Here is a 15,929-nt window from a genome sequence, read left to right on the forward strand (position 1 = left end):
CCATTCCCATTGAGTCCCGTAGGACTCATTGGTAATGGGGAAGTGGAAACACCGGCACCATCTCGTGATGGTGCTGGTGTTTCCACGTCCGCCTGCAGGCGGGCGGTGTTAAACCCGCCAGGAACATCACCTCTCGCCTGCAGGAGTCGGGATTGGGCGGTCCGGAATTAGCAGTGACGGCGGGTTTACCGCCACTGTTATTTCCGGACCGCCCGACCTGTAATGAGGCCCCATGTATTCTAGAAGAGCTGGACGTTGTAGTTGCTTTATATACATCTTCCATTATTGTCCTCATTGACATGCATGCATACACTCCTCCCTCCCCCAACATGGTCCCCTTCCTTACCTCAAACGCCATTGGCCGCTTCTTCCTTGTCCCATCCTCTACTATGCACAGTTAGCTCATGTGCTAATTTCCAACAGGCTGCCATTCAGCTAAGGCGGCCTGCAGAGGAAATATATCCAAGTAATGTTTTCTTATGGATAATGTTGTCTTTTCACAGAGTAGTCTTGACCCTCCCTCCTGCTCACATGATGATGTTTGGGTCCTATTGATAATTGATTGCTTATTTTCCTTACCACTGTTGTGCAGGGGATTAGGGAGTCAATGACGTAATAAGTGGCGCTTTTATGAACCATAAACCCCCCTTCTGGTGATTACACCTATTCTGCCCTGCGCCTGATCTCATTCTGGTGCCACCTGGACCGCAGTCAGCAGAGCCTTTAAACATTTTCCTAGAACCATTATAAGGCCAGTGGACATTTCTAGAGAAGTAATGTGCAGTAAGATTTAAACAACAAAGGGCATATAAATTATTGTGTTTTATGGTTGATTGTATGCTAGTAGATTCCTTAGTTTAATATGCCAAAGCTGAGAGAAAATGGCATCTGAAGGGCTTTTCACACGCATTTGGTTTTGGCACTAAGTAGACTGTAAAGAAAATCTTTGTAAGTGCTCTGAGGTCCTCCATTGACACTATGGAATATCCTAGCATGACTTTTAATTAGTATTCTGGATACTGATAAATAACCTGCATTGTTTTTTAATACATATATTGCAGTAGTCAGACCTGTTTTTAGCTCGTGAAGTCACTAACACAAGGGGTATTTTTGTAGTACTTGTTCTTTTTATAAATTCTCATACTTATATATTTTTTCTTTATAGAGTTATGTGCATAAAAACAAGAAAATCCTAAGAGCTGCTGAAGACTTGCCTCCTGAAACACTTGTTATTGAATACAGAGGAAAGTTCATGCTACGAGAGCAGTTTGAGGCCAATGGCTATTTTTTTAAAAGGTAGGTTTTGCTTTTATCAAAACATTGTTTTACATTTCACTGTGATAATTCTCTCCTGTTTTTAAAGACCTAAAGGCTAGTTTAGCATGATAATCTCCAACATATGACCTAATTTCTCTTTTGTACAGTAAGACTTGATTTTTGTACAGTGACAGCCATGAAAAGCAAAGAAAACCTTAAGCTTGAAAATCATTGTCAGCTGTGTTAAGATATATCTTCCCTGCACATGCCATGAGGCCTTATGGCACTGGTCGGGCTGTAACAAAGTGAAAATGAGACATGAATCTGACTAAGGACTTGGGAAAACCAAATCTTAATTTCTTTTCATAAATGTAGATGGTTTATAGCAGAACTGATAGAAAGACGTAGTTAAATCCACAGAGTGCAAGTGTGAAGAGCAAGACGGGAAAGATAGAAACAAAAACATAGGCAGCAGCCGTTCATCTGAGAAATGACGAGCTCTAGGAGGAACTTGCTCTGGGAGGAAGGCTGAACACAAAAAAGGAGCCCAAATTCATAACAACGTTGAGGCAGGCAGAGCCATTTTATGGCAGTGGTCTTCAAACTGGAGGCTGGCATCCCAAGGGGGTATGTAGGATGTCCAGGGGGTGGGGTAGACTCTTTGAAAAGGAATTTAAAGGATTTTTCTTGTTGTGTTTGGTTGATAAATAAACCCTTTCACATTAATACAATACAGAAAAAAATCTTTCTAATATTCATAAACTTCCTATAAACATTTCAAAATAAGAGCATAGATCTCAAGCAAAGGGCCAAAAGCTAAATAACATACTAATGTAAAATTTGATTTTTAAAATATCTTAAAGTGAATTAATCGAAGGAATAAATGATAAAATTCCATTCTCATGCATAATTCATAGTATCTCATATCCATGAACATATAGACATAGTAGAAGCATAGCACAAGCCTCAATAGCAGAAAGAATACTAGACTGCAAGACGACAAACTTATTTAAAATTTGATTTGAAGAATCTTGTGCAAGAAGTTAATTGAAGTAATTAATGGTGCAATTTAATTTCCATTCATAATTATCTTCCAGGAATCCGAGTCCATAAGACTAGCTTCATTATGGACAAAGCGAGAGAAGTAATAACATCTAGTCATCATCAACAATGAACAATCCATAAACTGATTAAAAAGTTTCTACTGTAGCATGACAGAATCTACAAAGCCTTAGTTCCCCTTTGAATTTGTTGCTGTGCTCCCAAGATTTCAAAAGTACATTATGAATTAAACCTTAATCACAAAATAGCCATCATCCATTTCCTACTCGGTAGCCTACTCAAATATCTTGGTATAATATTATAACCCCTTTCTGTGATTGTGATATAAGAGTGGAGCTTGTATTTCTCTGCACAGCTGAGGCACTGGCTCCTGAACCCATCGGTAAAGTCCACGGCCACTAGGGAACTCGCGTCCCTTAGAGAAATATGTCACGACCTATACGGGAGACAAACATTTGGTAGGCGCACTGTACAGGATTGTATCAGAGGGGCCACAGAACCAGACATGGCGTTACATGGCTCAATGGGAGGCTTGAGGTGGGGCACCTACTAGAAGGGGAATTTCGAATGGATTGTGTCCTCCCGCGTATTCCTCATATTTGATATTCAGAGGGTTGAGCGTCATGCAGTGTCGAGTCTTGGTCCTCGATAGCCTCCGTAGCATCCCTTGTGACGTTGACACTTGTGTATGAAGCATCACGCTGACTGTTACCTCAGTTGCGTTTTTTTCCACATTGCTGCGTGCTTCGGAGCTACTGGCCTCAGTGAAATTTTGAAATGCTTGTCTACATGTGGATATTCTTCGAATAATGTCCTTGACACCGAAGACAGGCTTCAAGAGGTGCTCAAACTCTGGAGTGAAAATGTCTATCACAGACACTCACTGCGTCTGTCTGTGGTGCTTGGGGTCCGGCCACAAAGTCGATGGCTGTGGCTCATGTCAATCCATGACTGTCAAGGCCTTGTGGGAAAGGAAGGGAAAACTCGATGCAGGTAAGCCCTCTCCCAAATCCCCCGGCCGTTACCCCATCTAAAAGAAAATCATCCTTCAAATCGAGAGATGTTTCTCCTGTTAAAAAGTGTCCTGAACACCATAGACGTTCGAGGTCTAGTTCACAACACTCGTTGTCGTTTTCTCATAAGAAGAATAAAAAACGATGCCATAGATTCCTCTCCCGAAAACGTTTTTTTTCCAAAAAAGAACTCGACTTCAACTTCTGTTTGAAAATGCTTGAAGTTTTCCAGAGGCAAACTCCTCTGAGTGCCCCTCTTAAGGCGTCTGAGAATAAAATCCACCCCTCAGCGTCTATTAAGACCAGTAGGGAGTCTCGTGTGTCTCCTTCTCGTACGTCTCAAGGCCTGGGACGAGAGACTCCTCGACACAAGTCTAAGGAGTTTTCCTCGACGCCCAAGAAAGAGCTTGTGTCTGGCCCTTCGAAGCATTCATCTTTGGTATCAAAGCCTTCTTCGAAGGTATAGAAGCTGGTATGTTTATCGCCTGAACCTTCGGGGAATGTAATCCATCTACAGCCATCGAAGCATACTAAAATGTCAGCCCATTCACCGACTGCTTCGAGGAAGTCATCGAAGCCTTCGACACCTTTAACTTCAACAGAGCTTTCAGTACTCTGCAAGACTGCTAAACCTGGTAAATGGGATCAATCTTTGAGGAAGATGAAGAGGAAGATCAGCCCCCTTTTGGGTACTGTCATGCACCCATGGGCATGGCGCATTTGGCACAAATGGAAATGGGTCCGCCATTGAGTTGTGCCGTTGCGTTTCCACACGTAGCTTCATGCTACGGTCTAGTCATTGGCAACATGGCCACCACCGGGAGTTCTTAGGCAGTTTCCTCCCAGCGGTCCAGCGCGTTGCACCTGCAGTGTGGTTTGCTTTCCTGCTACTTCAACGCTAGTACGTTTCTTCCCTTTCATTCCTTTCATTCTGCCACGGAAGGCCTTGTCCTGCTCTCTGCCCTTTCTTTTTCTTTTCGGCAGTTCGCTCTATCTACCTGCAGCATTATCTGTCCCTCTAGCTGCACCGCTCCACCTTTCCTGGAGTCCCTCAAGTCTCTCTCCCTCTTCCTCTCCCTCTCCCTTCGTTCCGTTGTATATTCTTGTCTGTCTTTCTCCCTCATTCTTGCTCCACCTTGCAGCACTGTTTTTTTCCCATTCATTTACCTGTTTTGTTCTTTCTGAGCTGTACGCCTGATGGTTTTCTACTGGTCTGTGTACCTTTCTCCTTCTGCTACTTTGACGACAGTCCGCCTGCACTTCTGTTGTGCTTCTGCCGTTTCCTCTCGGTTCCCACTGTGCCTACCTTCTGGAAAGGAATCTGGTCTCCGGAATCTGGTCTTTGTTGTGCCTAAGGAGGCTTTTTCCCCATTTCGGCTTCCCCGGAAAGGGAACCCCGGTTATGCTGTTGCGTCAGCGGCCACTGTGGCTTCTGTGACCAGTGCTCTACAAAAAAAGGGACTTCAACAGCAGAAGAAGATCCCTAAAAAAGGACCCCGGAACAAGTCCTTCAGATTCAGGTGAGGAGGAGGAGGTCATTGATTCCGGGGAAGAAACAAGGGGACTTGACAGATTGCAACACTCAAATTCCAACATGGCAACGGCTGAATAGGTGCAGGAGCTTCTGTCTGCGGGTTAAGGCTTGACAATGTAGGTGCAAAACTTAAAAGCTGAAAACGCGGTTCTACGGCAACTAGTGGCTACCCGTGAACACCAAGCCACGGAACTGCCTCCCATGGCCCTACCCTCTGGGAAGTTCCATGGCTCGCCCAAGAGGCTAAAAGAATTTCTGGATGCATGCTTGATCCATTTCACATCCCGAGCGACCACGTATACTTCAGAACACTCCAGCATTGGCTTCATGATCTCGAACATGACCGGTAACGCATTAGCATGGGCCACTGTGCTGGTCACAAGCGCCAGTCCCCTCCTGCATGACTTTGGGGGATTTGTAATACACTTAAAACAGCCGTCTGATCGACCAGAATTAACCTACTCGGCATGTGGGGACCTGCTGGACGTCCGGCAAGGGACAACAGACTTGTTGTCATTCATACATTACTTCCTTCAAAAGACTGCCTGCCGAGGCGGGTTGGCCAGAACAGGCACAATATGAGATCTTCCAGTGTGGGCTAAAAGATGATCTAAAAGTAAATTGGCACGCTCCCCAGACCTCCAACCTTCCCTGATCTGCTGTCTACCTTCTTGCAGATCGACTACCGCATGCAAGAAAGACAAACAGAAAGAAGATGCCACTGCAGAGCATACCCCATCTCTGATACTTCTCCTCCTCCCGTTTCCACGACAAACCAAGATGAACCTATGCAGAGAGGGGCAACAAGGGCTCTCCCTACTCCTGAAGAACAGAAGCGTCGTGGAGACAATGGTTTGTGTGCCTATTGTGGTTAAGACTTACACCTGCTTCAAGAGTGTCCTGAGGTTCCCCCAAGGCGTCTGGGAAACAGAAGACCTTGGTCCTAGGAGGGATGGGATACTGAGGTTTTACGTCCAGTCCCTATGTTTCTTTATCAGTGGCTGCCTTGTTTACCTAGGAGCATTCACGCCTGATGGTGGTGGCGATTCAAGTACAAACCGGGCAGCGCAAGATAGATTCCATGGCACTCTTGGACTGCGGGGCACCAGGTAATTTTGTAGATACCCTATAGGCAGACAAGGTGGGTCTACGCCGACTAGAACGCAAAGAAGGGCAGGAAGTTGAGGGGGTTGATGGCAGCCCTCTCAGTTCAGGTCCCATCACCCAAACCACAGAAGACTTACAGATTACCGTATTACAACATACTGAAGTACTTAAGTTTGACATTATCCGAGCAGCTCATTTTCCGGTTATGCTGGGCATCACCTGGCTAGGGAAGCACAACCCCCAGATCGATTGGACCCAGAATCAAGTGGAATTCAACTCCAGCTACTGCAAAAAGAATTGTCTGTCTGCAATCACAACGGTTCATTCTCCACCAGCTGCCACAGACAAGACCATTGGCATACATCATTTTCCCATGTACTTATCACCGTACAAAAAGGTTTCCATTGAGCAAATACCACAGGAACTGCCCCCTCACAGACCAGAGGACTGCGCCATCGAGCTGGTACCCCATGCTTTGGTTCCATTCGGCCGAATGTTCTCACTCTCTCTCTCTCTCTGAGAAGAAAGCTCTTTGCAAATACTTGGATGCCAATCTACAAAACCGACTTATCCGACCCGCTAGGTCTCCGGCAGGGGCATCCTTGTGCATAGACTATAGGGGCCTTAATAAGGTAACTATCAGAGACCGTTACCCCATGCCCTTTATAAAAGACATAATCGAAGCTGTCCAAGGAGCCCAGATCTTCTCAAAGATAGACCCTCGTAGCGCGTACCATCTCTTGCTAATACGCTAGTGGGATGAGTGGAAGACAGCGTTTTGTACACCTTTCGGGTTGTTCGAATACAGAGTTATGCCCTTCGGGCTAGTCAACGCCCCTGCTATCTTTCAGCGGTTTATGGACCAAATATTTTTCGATATGATGTTTCTGACAGCGATGATCTACATCTAGATATTCTCATCTTCGCCTCAGGAGCACCAGATCCACCTGCAGAAGGTCCTCAGCCGACTCCAGGAACATAAACTACTGGTTAAGCCAGAAAAATGTCTTTTTGGTGTCTCGTCAGTTCCATATTTGGGGTTCATTCTATCTGAAGATGGGATCCAGATGGATGAAAGAAAGGTAAAAGCCATTCTTGATTGGCCTGCTCCACCTACCATAAAAGAAGTACCAAGGTTTTTGGGGCTGACCAACTTCTATCAGCGCTTCATCCCCCAGTTCTCAGAGGTGGTTCTGCCCATCACGAATCTGTTAAATAAACATCCACTCCGTTCAACTGGAATCCACAAGCAGAACAGAGTTTCAGGCGCCTAAAAGAACGGTACTGCTCAGCCCCTATTTTGTGCCAGCCCGATCAAACCCGACCATTCATCGTCGAGACTGATCCCTCGAAGGCTGCGGTTGGAGCGGTTCTGCTTCAAAAGCACAAAGACCTGGAACACTCTGTGGCTTATCTCTTTAAGACTCTCACAGAAAGTCAGCGCAATTACTCAGTTTTCGAGAAAGAACTACTGGCAATGAAAATAGCGTGCAAAGAATGGTGACACCTCCTACAAGGGGGGTTGCACCCATTTCTCATTCACACAGACCACCGAAAACATACAGGTTCTGCAAACTATGGAATGTGTAAATTCCTGACAAGCAAGATGGGTGCACTTCTTTGCCCAATACGATTTTCAGCTCACATACCTTCCAGGAAGTCAGAATACACTGGCCGTTGCCTTATCCCGCAAACACTCAGCGGATTCCACGAAAAGACAACAACCAGAAAGGCTGTTCCCTCGGAATATCATAGTGGTGAGCGTGACTACTTTCTTGCAGATGGTTAGACAAGCCACAATCAGGGAACGGTCTTCCATTCTGGCCAAATCAGTTCCTCAGTTGGAAGAGGAGGAGGGCTTATTGTTCCTCAAGTCGTGTTTGTTTGTTTGTTCCCACAGCGTCCTTACGTAAAGGTTCTCCAATGGTCCCACTATAGCAAGACAGCAGGGCATCGCGGTCAGTCAGGCACATTGGACTTTGTGAGAAACTCCTTTTACTGGCCTAATATGAAACAAAATGTAATGGAATACACTTGTTCTTGTCCTGTCTGTGCCAAGAGCAAGCATGATACTACCAAGCCCCTCGGTCTATTGCATCAGGAACCTGCTCCATCTCGTCCATGGGACTTCATTGTGGACCTACGGACATCACAATCCTGTACCTGTGGTTACCATTGATTCTTTGTCGGAAATGGCTCATTTCACCCCGCTGCACAAGGTCACTTCAACTACCGAAATGGCAGGTATATTCCTCAGGGACATATTCCGCTTTCACAGCCTTCCCAATAAGATCATCTCAGACAGATGCAGTCAATATACCTCAGTTTTGGACTGCATTGTGCAAGCTATTAGGTATTGAAAGAGTGCTTTCGTCTGGCTTCCACCCCCAAAACAACAGACATACCGAACGTTTAAACAACACCCTGGAACAATACCTAAGATGTTACACCAACCAACAGCAAGACAACTGGGTCAAATTACTACCGACAGCAGAATTCACTTACAACACCACCTGGCATTCGGCAACCGGTTACTCACCGTTTTTTTGTACTTCTGGCCTTCATCCTCTCAGCATATACCCTCAGCATGCAGGTCCTTCCAACTTACCAGCTATAGACACCATCCTGACCAACATTGCCGAGGCTAATGAGAACGTTGGATGCAATCTGACGGAAAGTCAAGACGCCTCCAAACATCAAGCTGATAGCCACCACTGAGAAAGTTCTGACTGGAAGGTGGGCACACGGATATGGCTTTCTACCAAGTACTTGCCTCGCTGGGTCCGGCCGTCTAAATGTTCTTCCCGTTATCTGAGCCCTTTTCCCATGTCAGCCAAAATCAACCCTGTAGATTATAAATTGAAACTCTGACACAGCCTTAGACGCATACACCCGGTCTTTCATTCTTTCCTTCTCAAACCCGTCATACCTGACCAGGCCAACAGGCCCGTACCCAGATCCTTGCCACGGACCTCTCAATCAGATGAGTTTGAGGTGTCCCAAATATGCGACTCTCGCTACTGCAGAGGGTGCCTGTAATACTTAGTCAGTTGGAAGGGTTATCACCGGTCTGAAGATTCCTGGGAACCTGCTTCTTTCGTGCAAGCCCTGTCTTTGGTTGCCAAGTTTCACCGTGCCCATCCTGGTAAATCAGGCAGCCCCCGGGGAGGAAGGGGACATACCGTCATGCGCCCCGGGGCATGGCAAATGGAAATGGGTCCGCCATTGAGTTGTGCCATTGTGTTTCCACATGTAGCTTCATGCTACGGTCCAGTCATTGGGCAACATGGCCGCTGCCTAGGCAGTTTCCTCCCGGGGTCTGGTGCGTTGCAACTGAAGTGTGTTTCACTTTCCTGCTACATCAACGCTAGTACGTTTCTTCCCTTTTGTTCTGCCACGGAACGCCTTGTCCTGCTCTCTGCCCTCATCTGTTTGGTTCTTTCTGAGCTGTACACCCGATTGTTTTCTACTGGTCCGCGTACCTTTCTCCTTCTGTTACTTTGACGACAGTCCGCCTGCACTTCTGTAGTGCTTCTGCCGATTGCCTTTCGGTTCCCACTGTGCCTACCTTCTGGAAAGGAATCTGGTCTCCGGCAGCCGGCATCTTGGAGACAACCATCGCATCCACCGAGACTCTGCTGCATTCAATCTCACTATGTTTTTTTGTGCCTAAGGAGGCTTTTCCCCATTCCGGCTTCCCCAGAAAGGAAGCCCCGGTTATGCTGTTGTGTCAGCGGGCACTGTGGCTTCTTACTGGGTTAGACCATTGCTCTACAAAAAAAGAGAGACTTCAACAGCAGAAGAAGATCCCTAGAAAAGGACCCCGGAACCAGCCCTTCAGATTCAGGTGAGGAGGAGGAGGTCATTGATTCTGGGGAAGAAACAAGGGGGCTTGACAGGTACGAACATGGGACACCAAATGTCCCAGAGGAGTTGATCTCTGAAGAATCCAAGATGCAGAATCTGGTGGATACTCTAAAGGAAACCAGTAGTTGGGAAACATCACCAGAGACAGAGTTTGGTAACCCAGAGATGGCTGGTCAGGCTGACCCCTTATACAGAACTGTTGAGTATCTGTGGTGGTCCAAACCCACAGCTGCTATGGAGACTGATGACCTCACTGATATTTTGGACAGTGTTCCAGTTAGGGAGGTTGTGTTACCATTCTATGCAGCCATAAGAGTATGGGTTTTGGAAAACTGGCCAATACCAGATTCTGTTTCACCGGTTGACAAATAGTTAAAAAAGAAATACAGAACTGATCTGTGGACCCTCCTTTATTTGATCAGGCACCGTACACCTGAGACCCTGGTGGTTCAAGCAGCAATAGTTTCATCAAAAGCTGCAGCTTACCCTACTGCTCCAGCAGATAAGGAAGATAGAAGAATACTCTTTAGCAAAAAGAGTATTTAGTGCAGGGAGCATGGCTTTAAAATCAGCTAATTCTACCAGTGTCTTAGGGAAGTACACTCACACCCTTTGGGGTGTAACTGCCCTTGCAGCAGAACGCATTCTGCAGGGAGAAGAAAGAGAAGGCTTTTTAAGCCTAATACAGGATGGAAAAGATGACATGAGGCAGTTATTGCAGTCCAGCATGGATACAGTGGGTTGAGTAAGTGCTTAGGTGCATGTTTGGCTAACAAAATCTGAATTTTCTGCAGACGTCCAGGCCTGTTTGCTTGACATGCCATTTGATGAGACGTCTCTCATTGGTGAGAAGGCTGATAGTAGCCTGGAAATGCTGCAAGCGTCTCATGCTGCAGCTAAATCATTAGGGGCAGCAGTCAGACAACCTCAACCTTCAAATCAAGGATGGAGAGGATGTCCTTTTCATTTTTATTCCTCTGTCTCTAGAGAAAGAGGTCAAATCTCATAAAGGGACCCAAGAAGAGCACCTCGTGGAGGTAGAGGAGGAAGACATCCCAGTTCAACACCCGCAGAGTTACCCTCAGCTGCAGGTGGTTCAGCAAAACGACTCCCTCACCGACAAGTATGTGGTAGGAGGCAGACTGTCATGTCATCTGCAGAGTTGGCGAAGCACAACTTCAGACGCATGGGTGCTACAAACCATAGTAGACGGTTACTGTCTTCATTTATAAAAAGACCTCCCCATTGCCCCCCAAAATCTAGATCATCCTTGATTTCAGATCCGCTCCTCCTACAGGAGATTCTCATCCTGTTGGAGAAAGCTGCAATATAATTGGTACCTGGAGCGGAGAGAAACCAGGGTTGGTATTCTCCCTACTTCCTGATACCAAAGAAGGACGGAGGAGTGTGACCCATCTTGGACTTGAGATGCTTGAACAAGTTCCTCAGGAAGGACAAGTTCAAAATGGTAACTCTTTCGCAGATCCTTCAGGCCCTTCGACTCCAGGATTGGTTGGTGTCATTGGCCCTTCAGGATGCCTACTTTCATGTGCCAATACATCAGAAGCACAGAAGGTACCTGAGGTTCGCAGTTGGCGGTTCTCATTATCAGGTTTGGGTTCTGCCATTCGGGCTCACCTCACCCCTGAGGGTCTTCACCAAGCTTATGGCAGTGGTGGCAGCAAGTATAAGGAGGGAAGAGATTCACATCTACCCCTATCTAGACAACTGGTTGATCAGGGCTGTTTTTCCGGAACAGTCTCTGAATCATCTCAGTTGCACCTGCCACTTCCTCCATGAGCTGGGATTCTCCCTGAACTTCAAGAAGTCCCAATTGACACCATCGCAGAAGCTTCAGTTCATTGGAGCAATCCTGGATTCAGCTTCGAGAAAAGCTTTGCCATCCGAGTTAAGGGCTCAACATATCTTGCAGATGGTCAAATAATTCTAGAGTGCCCAACGTCTTCCGGCCTACGACTTCCTAAGGTTGCTCAGCCTCATAGAGTCCTGCATTGTTCTGGTGCCTGTCTGAGAATAAGATCCCTTCAATGGGTGCTCAGATCCCATTGGTCTCAATTCTCCGGCAAAACGAGGACCGTCGCCCAGGATCTCCTGTGATGGGCCAGCCGAGAGAATGTCATGAAAGGAAAATCCTTTTGGCAACCATGGCCGGAGATGACAGTTGTGACAGACGCCTACCTCTCAGGATGGGTAGCGCACATGAGAGATCTTTAAATAAGCAGACACTAGTCTCAGTCGGAATCCAGATTCCCTATCAACCCTTTGGAGCTGAGGCCAATCCGACTAGCGCTGATGGCCTTCCTGTCCTCAATACAGGGGAAGAGTTTCCTGATAATGACGAACAACACAGTGGCCATGCACTACCTCAACAAGAGAGGGGGTGTAGGGTCACTGCCCCTGTGCAGAGAGGCAATGTCGCTCTGGTTCTGGGAACTGAGAGAAGGAATCACTCTTTTGGCAGTTCATCTAGCCGGAGAAAAGAACATGGCGGCGGATGCTCTGAGCAGGCAGTGCACGATCTCCCACGAGTGGGAACTAGCTCAGGAAGTCCTTCTGGAGATCTTTGCCCTTTGGGGATCCCCTCAAGTGGATCTGTTTGCGACGGGTGTCAACCGGAAGTGCGAGCTGTTCTGCTCCAGGGAAGTTCCCCAAAGAGGAGCTCTATGAGACGCGTTCGTGGTGGACTGGGAGTTTCCACTGATGTATGCGTTTCCGCCAGTCCCCGCCATTCCTCATGTCACCAGGAGATTTTGGAAGTTCAGGAAAACCATGATCCTCATTGCTCCAGATTGGGCCAGGAGAACGTGGTACCCGGACCTTCTGGAAATGGCCATCTGCCCTCCAATTAGTCTTCCCCAAAGAGAGGGCCTACTCTCGCAAGAGGGAGGGCGCATTCTTCACCCAAAGTTCAGGACTCTCTAACTTCACGCCTGGTGTCTGAAAGGGTGACATACAAAGATTGGGACCTCCCGGAAGACGTAATCAGTGTTGCTTTCGGCAAGGAGGCCAGCAACTAAATCCCTGTACTGCTGCCATTGTAATAAGTTTCACAGCTGAGGCAGGGAAAAGAGACTAGATCCATTCACATGTAAACTTCCCCATGTTCTGTCTTTGTTGCTCCACCTGAACCATTCTGGGTTGCAAGTGGCCTCGGTGAAGGGCTACTTAGTGGCACTATCAATCTTCAAAAGATCTCCAAATGAGGGGACATACTTCAAAGTGCGGATTGTAGTGCAATTTCTTTTTTTTTTTGTAAAATATTTTTATTATGTTTTGCAACAGAAACAGTTAGAAACACAACCCCCTTCCTCCCACTCCCCCCCCCCCCAGGATATTCCACCCATCGGTTTGGTTCTGTTTGTAACTCAGTCTCTTATCTGAACATATCAAGAATCCTAATTTTGTGAGGGCACCATTGTTCCATACAGTCACTTTGTAGATACTCCAACATGTCTGATCATTCCTCCCTGAATTTCTGATATTCCCCTTGCAGGTTGTAAGTAATGTGTTCCATCGTTATGTGGGACCACGCTCTACGTATCCAGTCTATTGCGATGGGCGGGGTTATTTGCTTCCATTTTTGGGTGATTTCGAACCACACCCCAATAAGAAGTCCCATGAAATTTCTTTTCTTTGTTTTGGTGAGGGTTTTGTCTTTAGGGTCCCAGATCCCACAAAGCCACACCTCCTCTCCCAGAGCCCCTGCCCCAGGACACATTGAGTTCATGTGGTTCTTCACATCACTCCAGTATTGTAGTAGTTTTGGGCCGTCCCACCAGATGTGTCGCCAATTACCTTCCCCGCTACATGCCCTCCAACATTTGTTGGGGGAATCACGGAACATCACGTGGAGCCTTTCTGGTGTATAGTGCCATTGCAGGTGGAGGATTTTCATCCACATTTCCTTTGAGTGTATTGCTCTCGTAAGTTTGGATATCATTCCCCACGTGTATTCCCACCGACTCCTTGGGATTGTCCTTCTCAAAGTCTTTTCCCATCTCATGATGTATTGCCATGTGATCTTCTCCTCTGTGGATTTGATGAATCTATATGTGTTCGAGACAAACTTCTTTGTCCCATCATTTCACATGTAGTGTTCGAACAAGGTTAGTTCTCTGGTGGCCGCTAGTCGTATTCTCAGTGTGTCTAGCCAGTGATACAGTTGGTCATATTTATACCTATCCTTCCCCTTTAGGTGCATTAGGGCAGTACAGTCTTCGAAGGACCTCATCTGTTGGTCCTGATACATGTCCCCAACCATATGGCAACCCGCTTCCTCCCATTTTTGGAAACCCTTTTTTTCTAAACCCGGCGGAAATTCCGGGTTTCTAAATAGCGGCATGAATGGGGCTGGGTCTTTGGTTAGGGTACCTTTCCTAGTTGCTCCGTCCCATATTTCTAGTGCTGCCTGCATAATTTCGCTTATGTGTAGGTTTGGAGATCTGTGTCTTCCCCGCCCATAGCATATGTCTTGTTGTCGCCACTGCCCTGTCTTGGGCAAACCACAATTTTCGGGAGTTGTCCGGTATCCATTCCTTCAGCACCCATAGTTGGGCAGCCTCATAATATCTTCTAAAGTGGGGCAGTGCGCAACCCCCGTCTTTCCGGGAGGCTGTTAGAACCGAGTTTGAGACTCTGGGAGTTTTCCCTTGCCAGATGTATTCCTTGACTGCTTTCGTTAAAGATTTAAAGAATGACTGTGGAGTCTTATTGGCAGGGCCTGAAATAGGTACAGAGGTTTGGGTAGGATGGCCATCTTGATGACAGCTATCCGCCCCCACCATGATATCGATAACGGGTTCCACCTTTCCATGTCCCTTTTAATTTGTTGCAATAGATTAGGGTAGTTTTGAGAGTATAGTTGCTGTATTTTGTGTGTAAGGGTGATACCCAGGTACTTGGACCCCGTCATAGCAATTTTTAGTTGGAGGTTGTCGGCTATCGAGTGAATTCATGTTGTATCGCCTGCAAGTATCAGAATTTCTGATTTCTGCCTATTTATCTTAAGTCTGGATATGGAACCATATCTGTCAATCTCCTGCATAAGGATAGGGAGAGAGTTTTCAGGGGTCCCCCATTGTTATCAACATGTCATCTGCGTATGCTACTGTTTTGTGGGTAGTCCCTCCCAAATCTATGCCCTTTATATGTTGATTGCCCCTTATTTGCGTTAGGAGTGGCTCCAGGAAGATTGCATACAGCAGGGGGGATAGTGGGCATTCCTGTTTCATCCCTTTCTCAATAAGTATCTTGTTGGACAAGGAGCCGTTCACTGCTACTCTGATGTTAGGGGAATTATATTTAGCTTTTATCATTTTGATGAATGTTTCTCCTATCACCATTTTTCTCAGTATGTGGAATGGTAGGGACCATTCTACTCGGTCAACGCCTTTTCGGCGTCCAATGTTAGTATTACCGCCGGCGTGCATGTTATTCCTATTTTTTCCGCGATGTGGAGGACCCTCCTAATATTGTCATGTGTTAGTCGACCGGGGACGAACCCTGATTGATCCTGGTGGATGAATATTGGGAGCATCTGGGTGAGTCTGGAGGCCAATATGTTAGGGTATAATTACCATCTAGATTTATTAGCGCTATCGGTCTATAGGAGGATGGGGATTCAGGGTCTTTCCCCTGTTTGTGTATCACCAGCATTTTGGCCTCGTTCATCGTTGGGGTAATGTTGTGTTCCTCTTTGAAGGAATTTTATAACTCAGTCAGGGTCGGGCCAGTATGTCTCTGTATTCCTTATAGAATATTGCCGTGTAGCTGTCTGGGCCCGGGACCTTATTCCTGGGGAGATGTTTTATCGCCTTGTTGACCTCTTCTAGTGTTGTGTCTCTGTCTAATGTGTCTTTCTGTGTGGCGGATATCACTGTAAGGTCCACCTCCTCCAAATATGATTTTTGAGATTCTTGTCCGGATGAAAGTACAAAGTTCTGTAGAACTCCTCAAATATCTCCCCGATTTCAGTTGTTGGGGTCTTTCTATTCCCCATGACATCCCAGAGAGCCATTACTGTCCTATCTTGTAGTTTCCCCTTCAGTTATCTCGCTAATAGTTTATCA

The 15,929-nt window shown here is 46.6% G+C and overlaps 1 protein-coding gene across 4 annotated transcripts in view; it reads left to right on the forward strand.

Moving 5' to 3' along the window:
- KMT2E (lysine methyltransferase 2E (inactive)) overlaps window positions 1-15,929 on the forward strand; it is a 3,564,841-nt gene that overhangs the window by 1,577,382 nt on the left and 1,971,530 nt on the right. For all 4 annotated transcript variants that reach the window (XM_069629119.1, XM_069629120.1, XM_069629118.1 and 1 more), the window contains one exon: window positions 1,166-1,296. In XM_069629119.1, the coding sequence (XP_069485220.1) occupies window positions 1,166-1,296 (131 nt within the window). The remainder of the gene's footprint in view (window positions 1-1,165; window positions 1,297-15,929) is intronic.

This window comes from Ambystoma mexicanum, chromosome 12 (genome assembly GCF_040938575.1).
Source record: "Ambystoma mexicanum isolate Mex_15411 chromosome 12, UKY_AmexF1_1, whole genome shotgun sequence".
NCBI lineage: Eukaryota > Metazoa > Chordata > Amphibia > Caudata > Ambystomatidae > Ambystoma > Ambystoma mexicanum.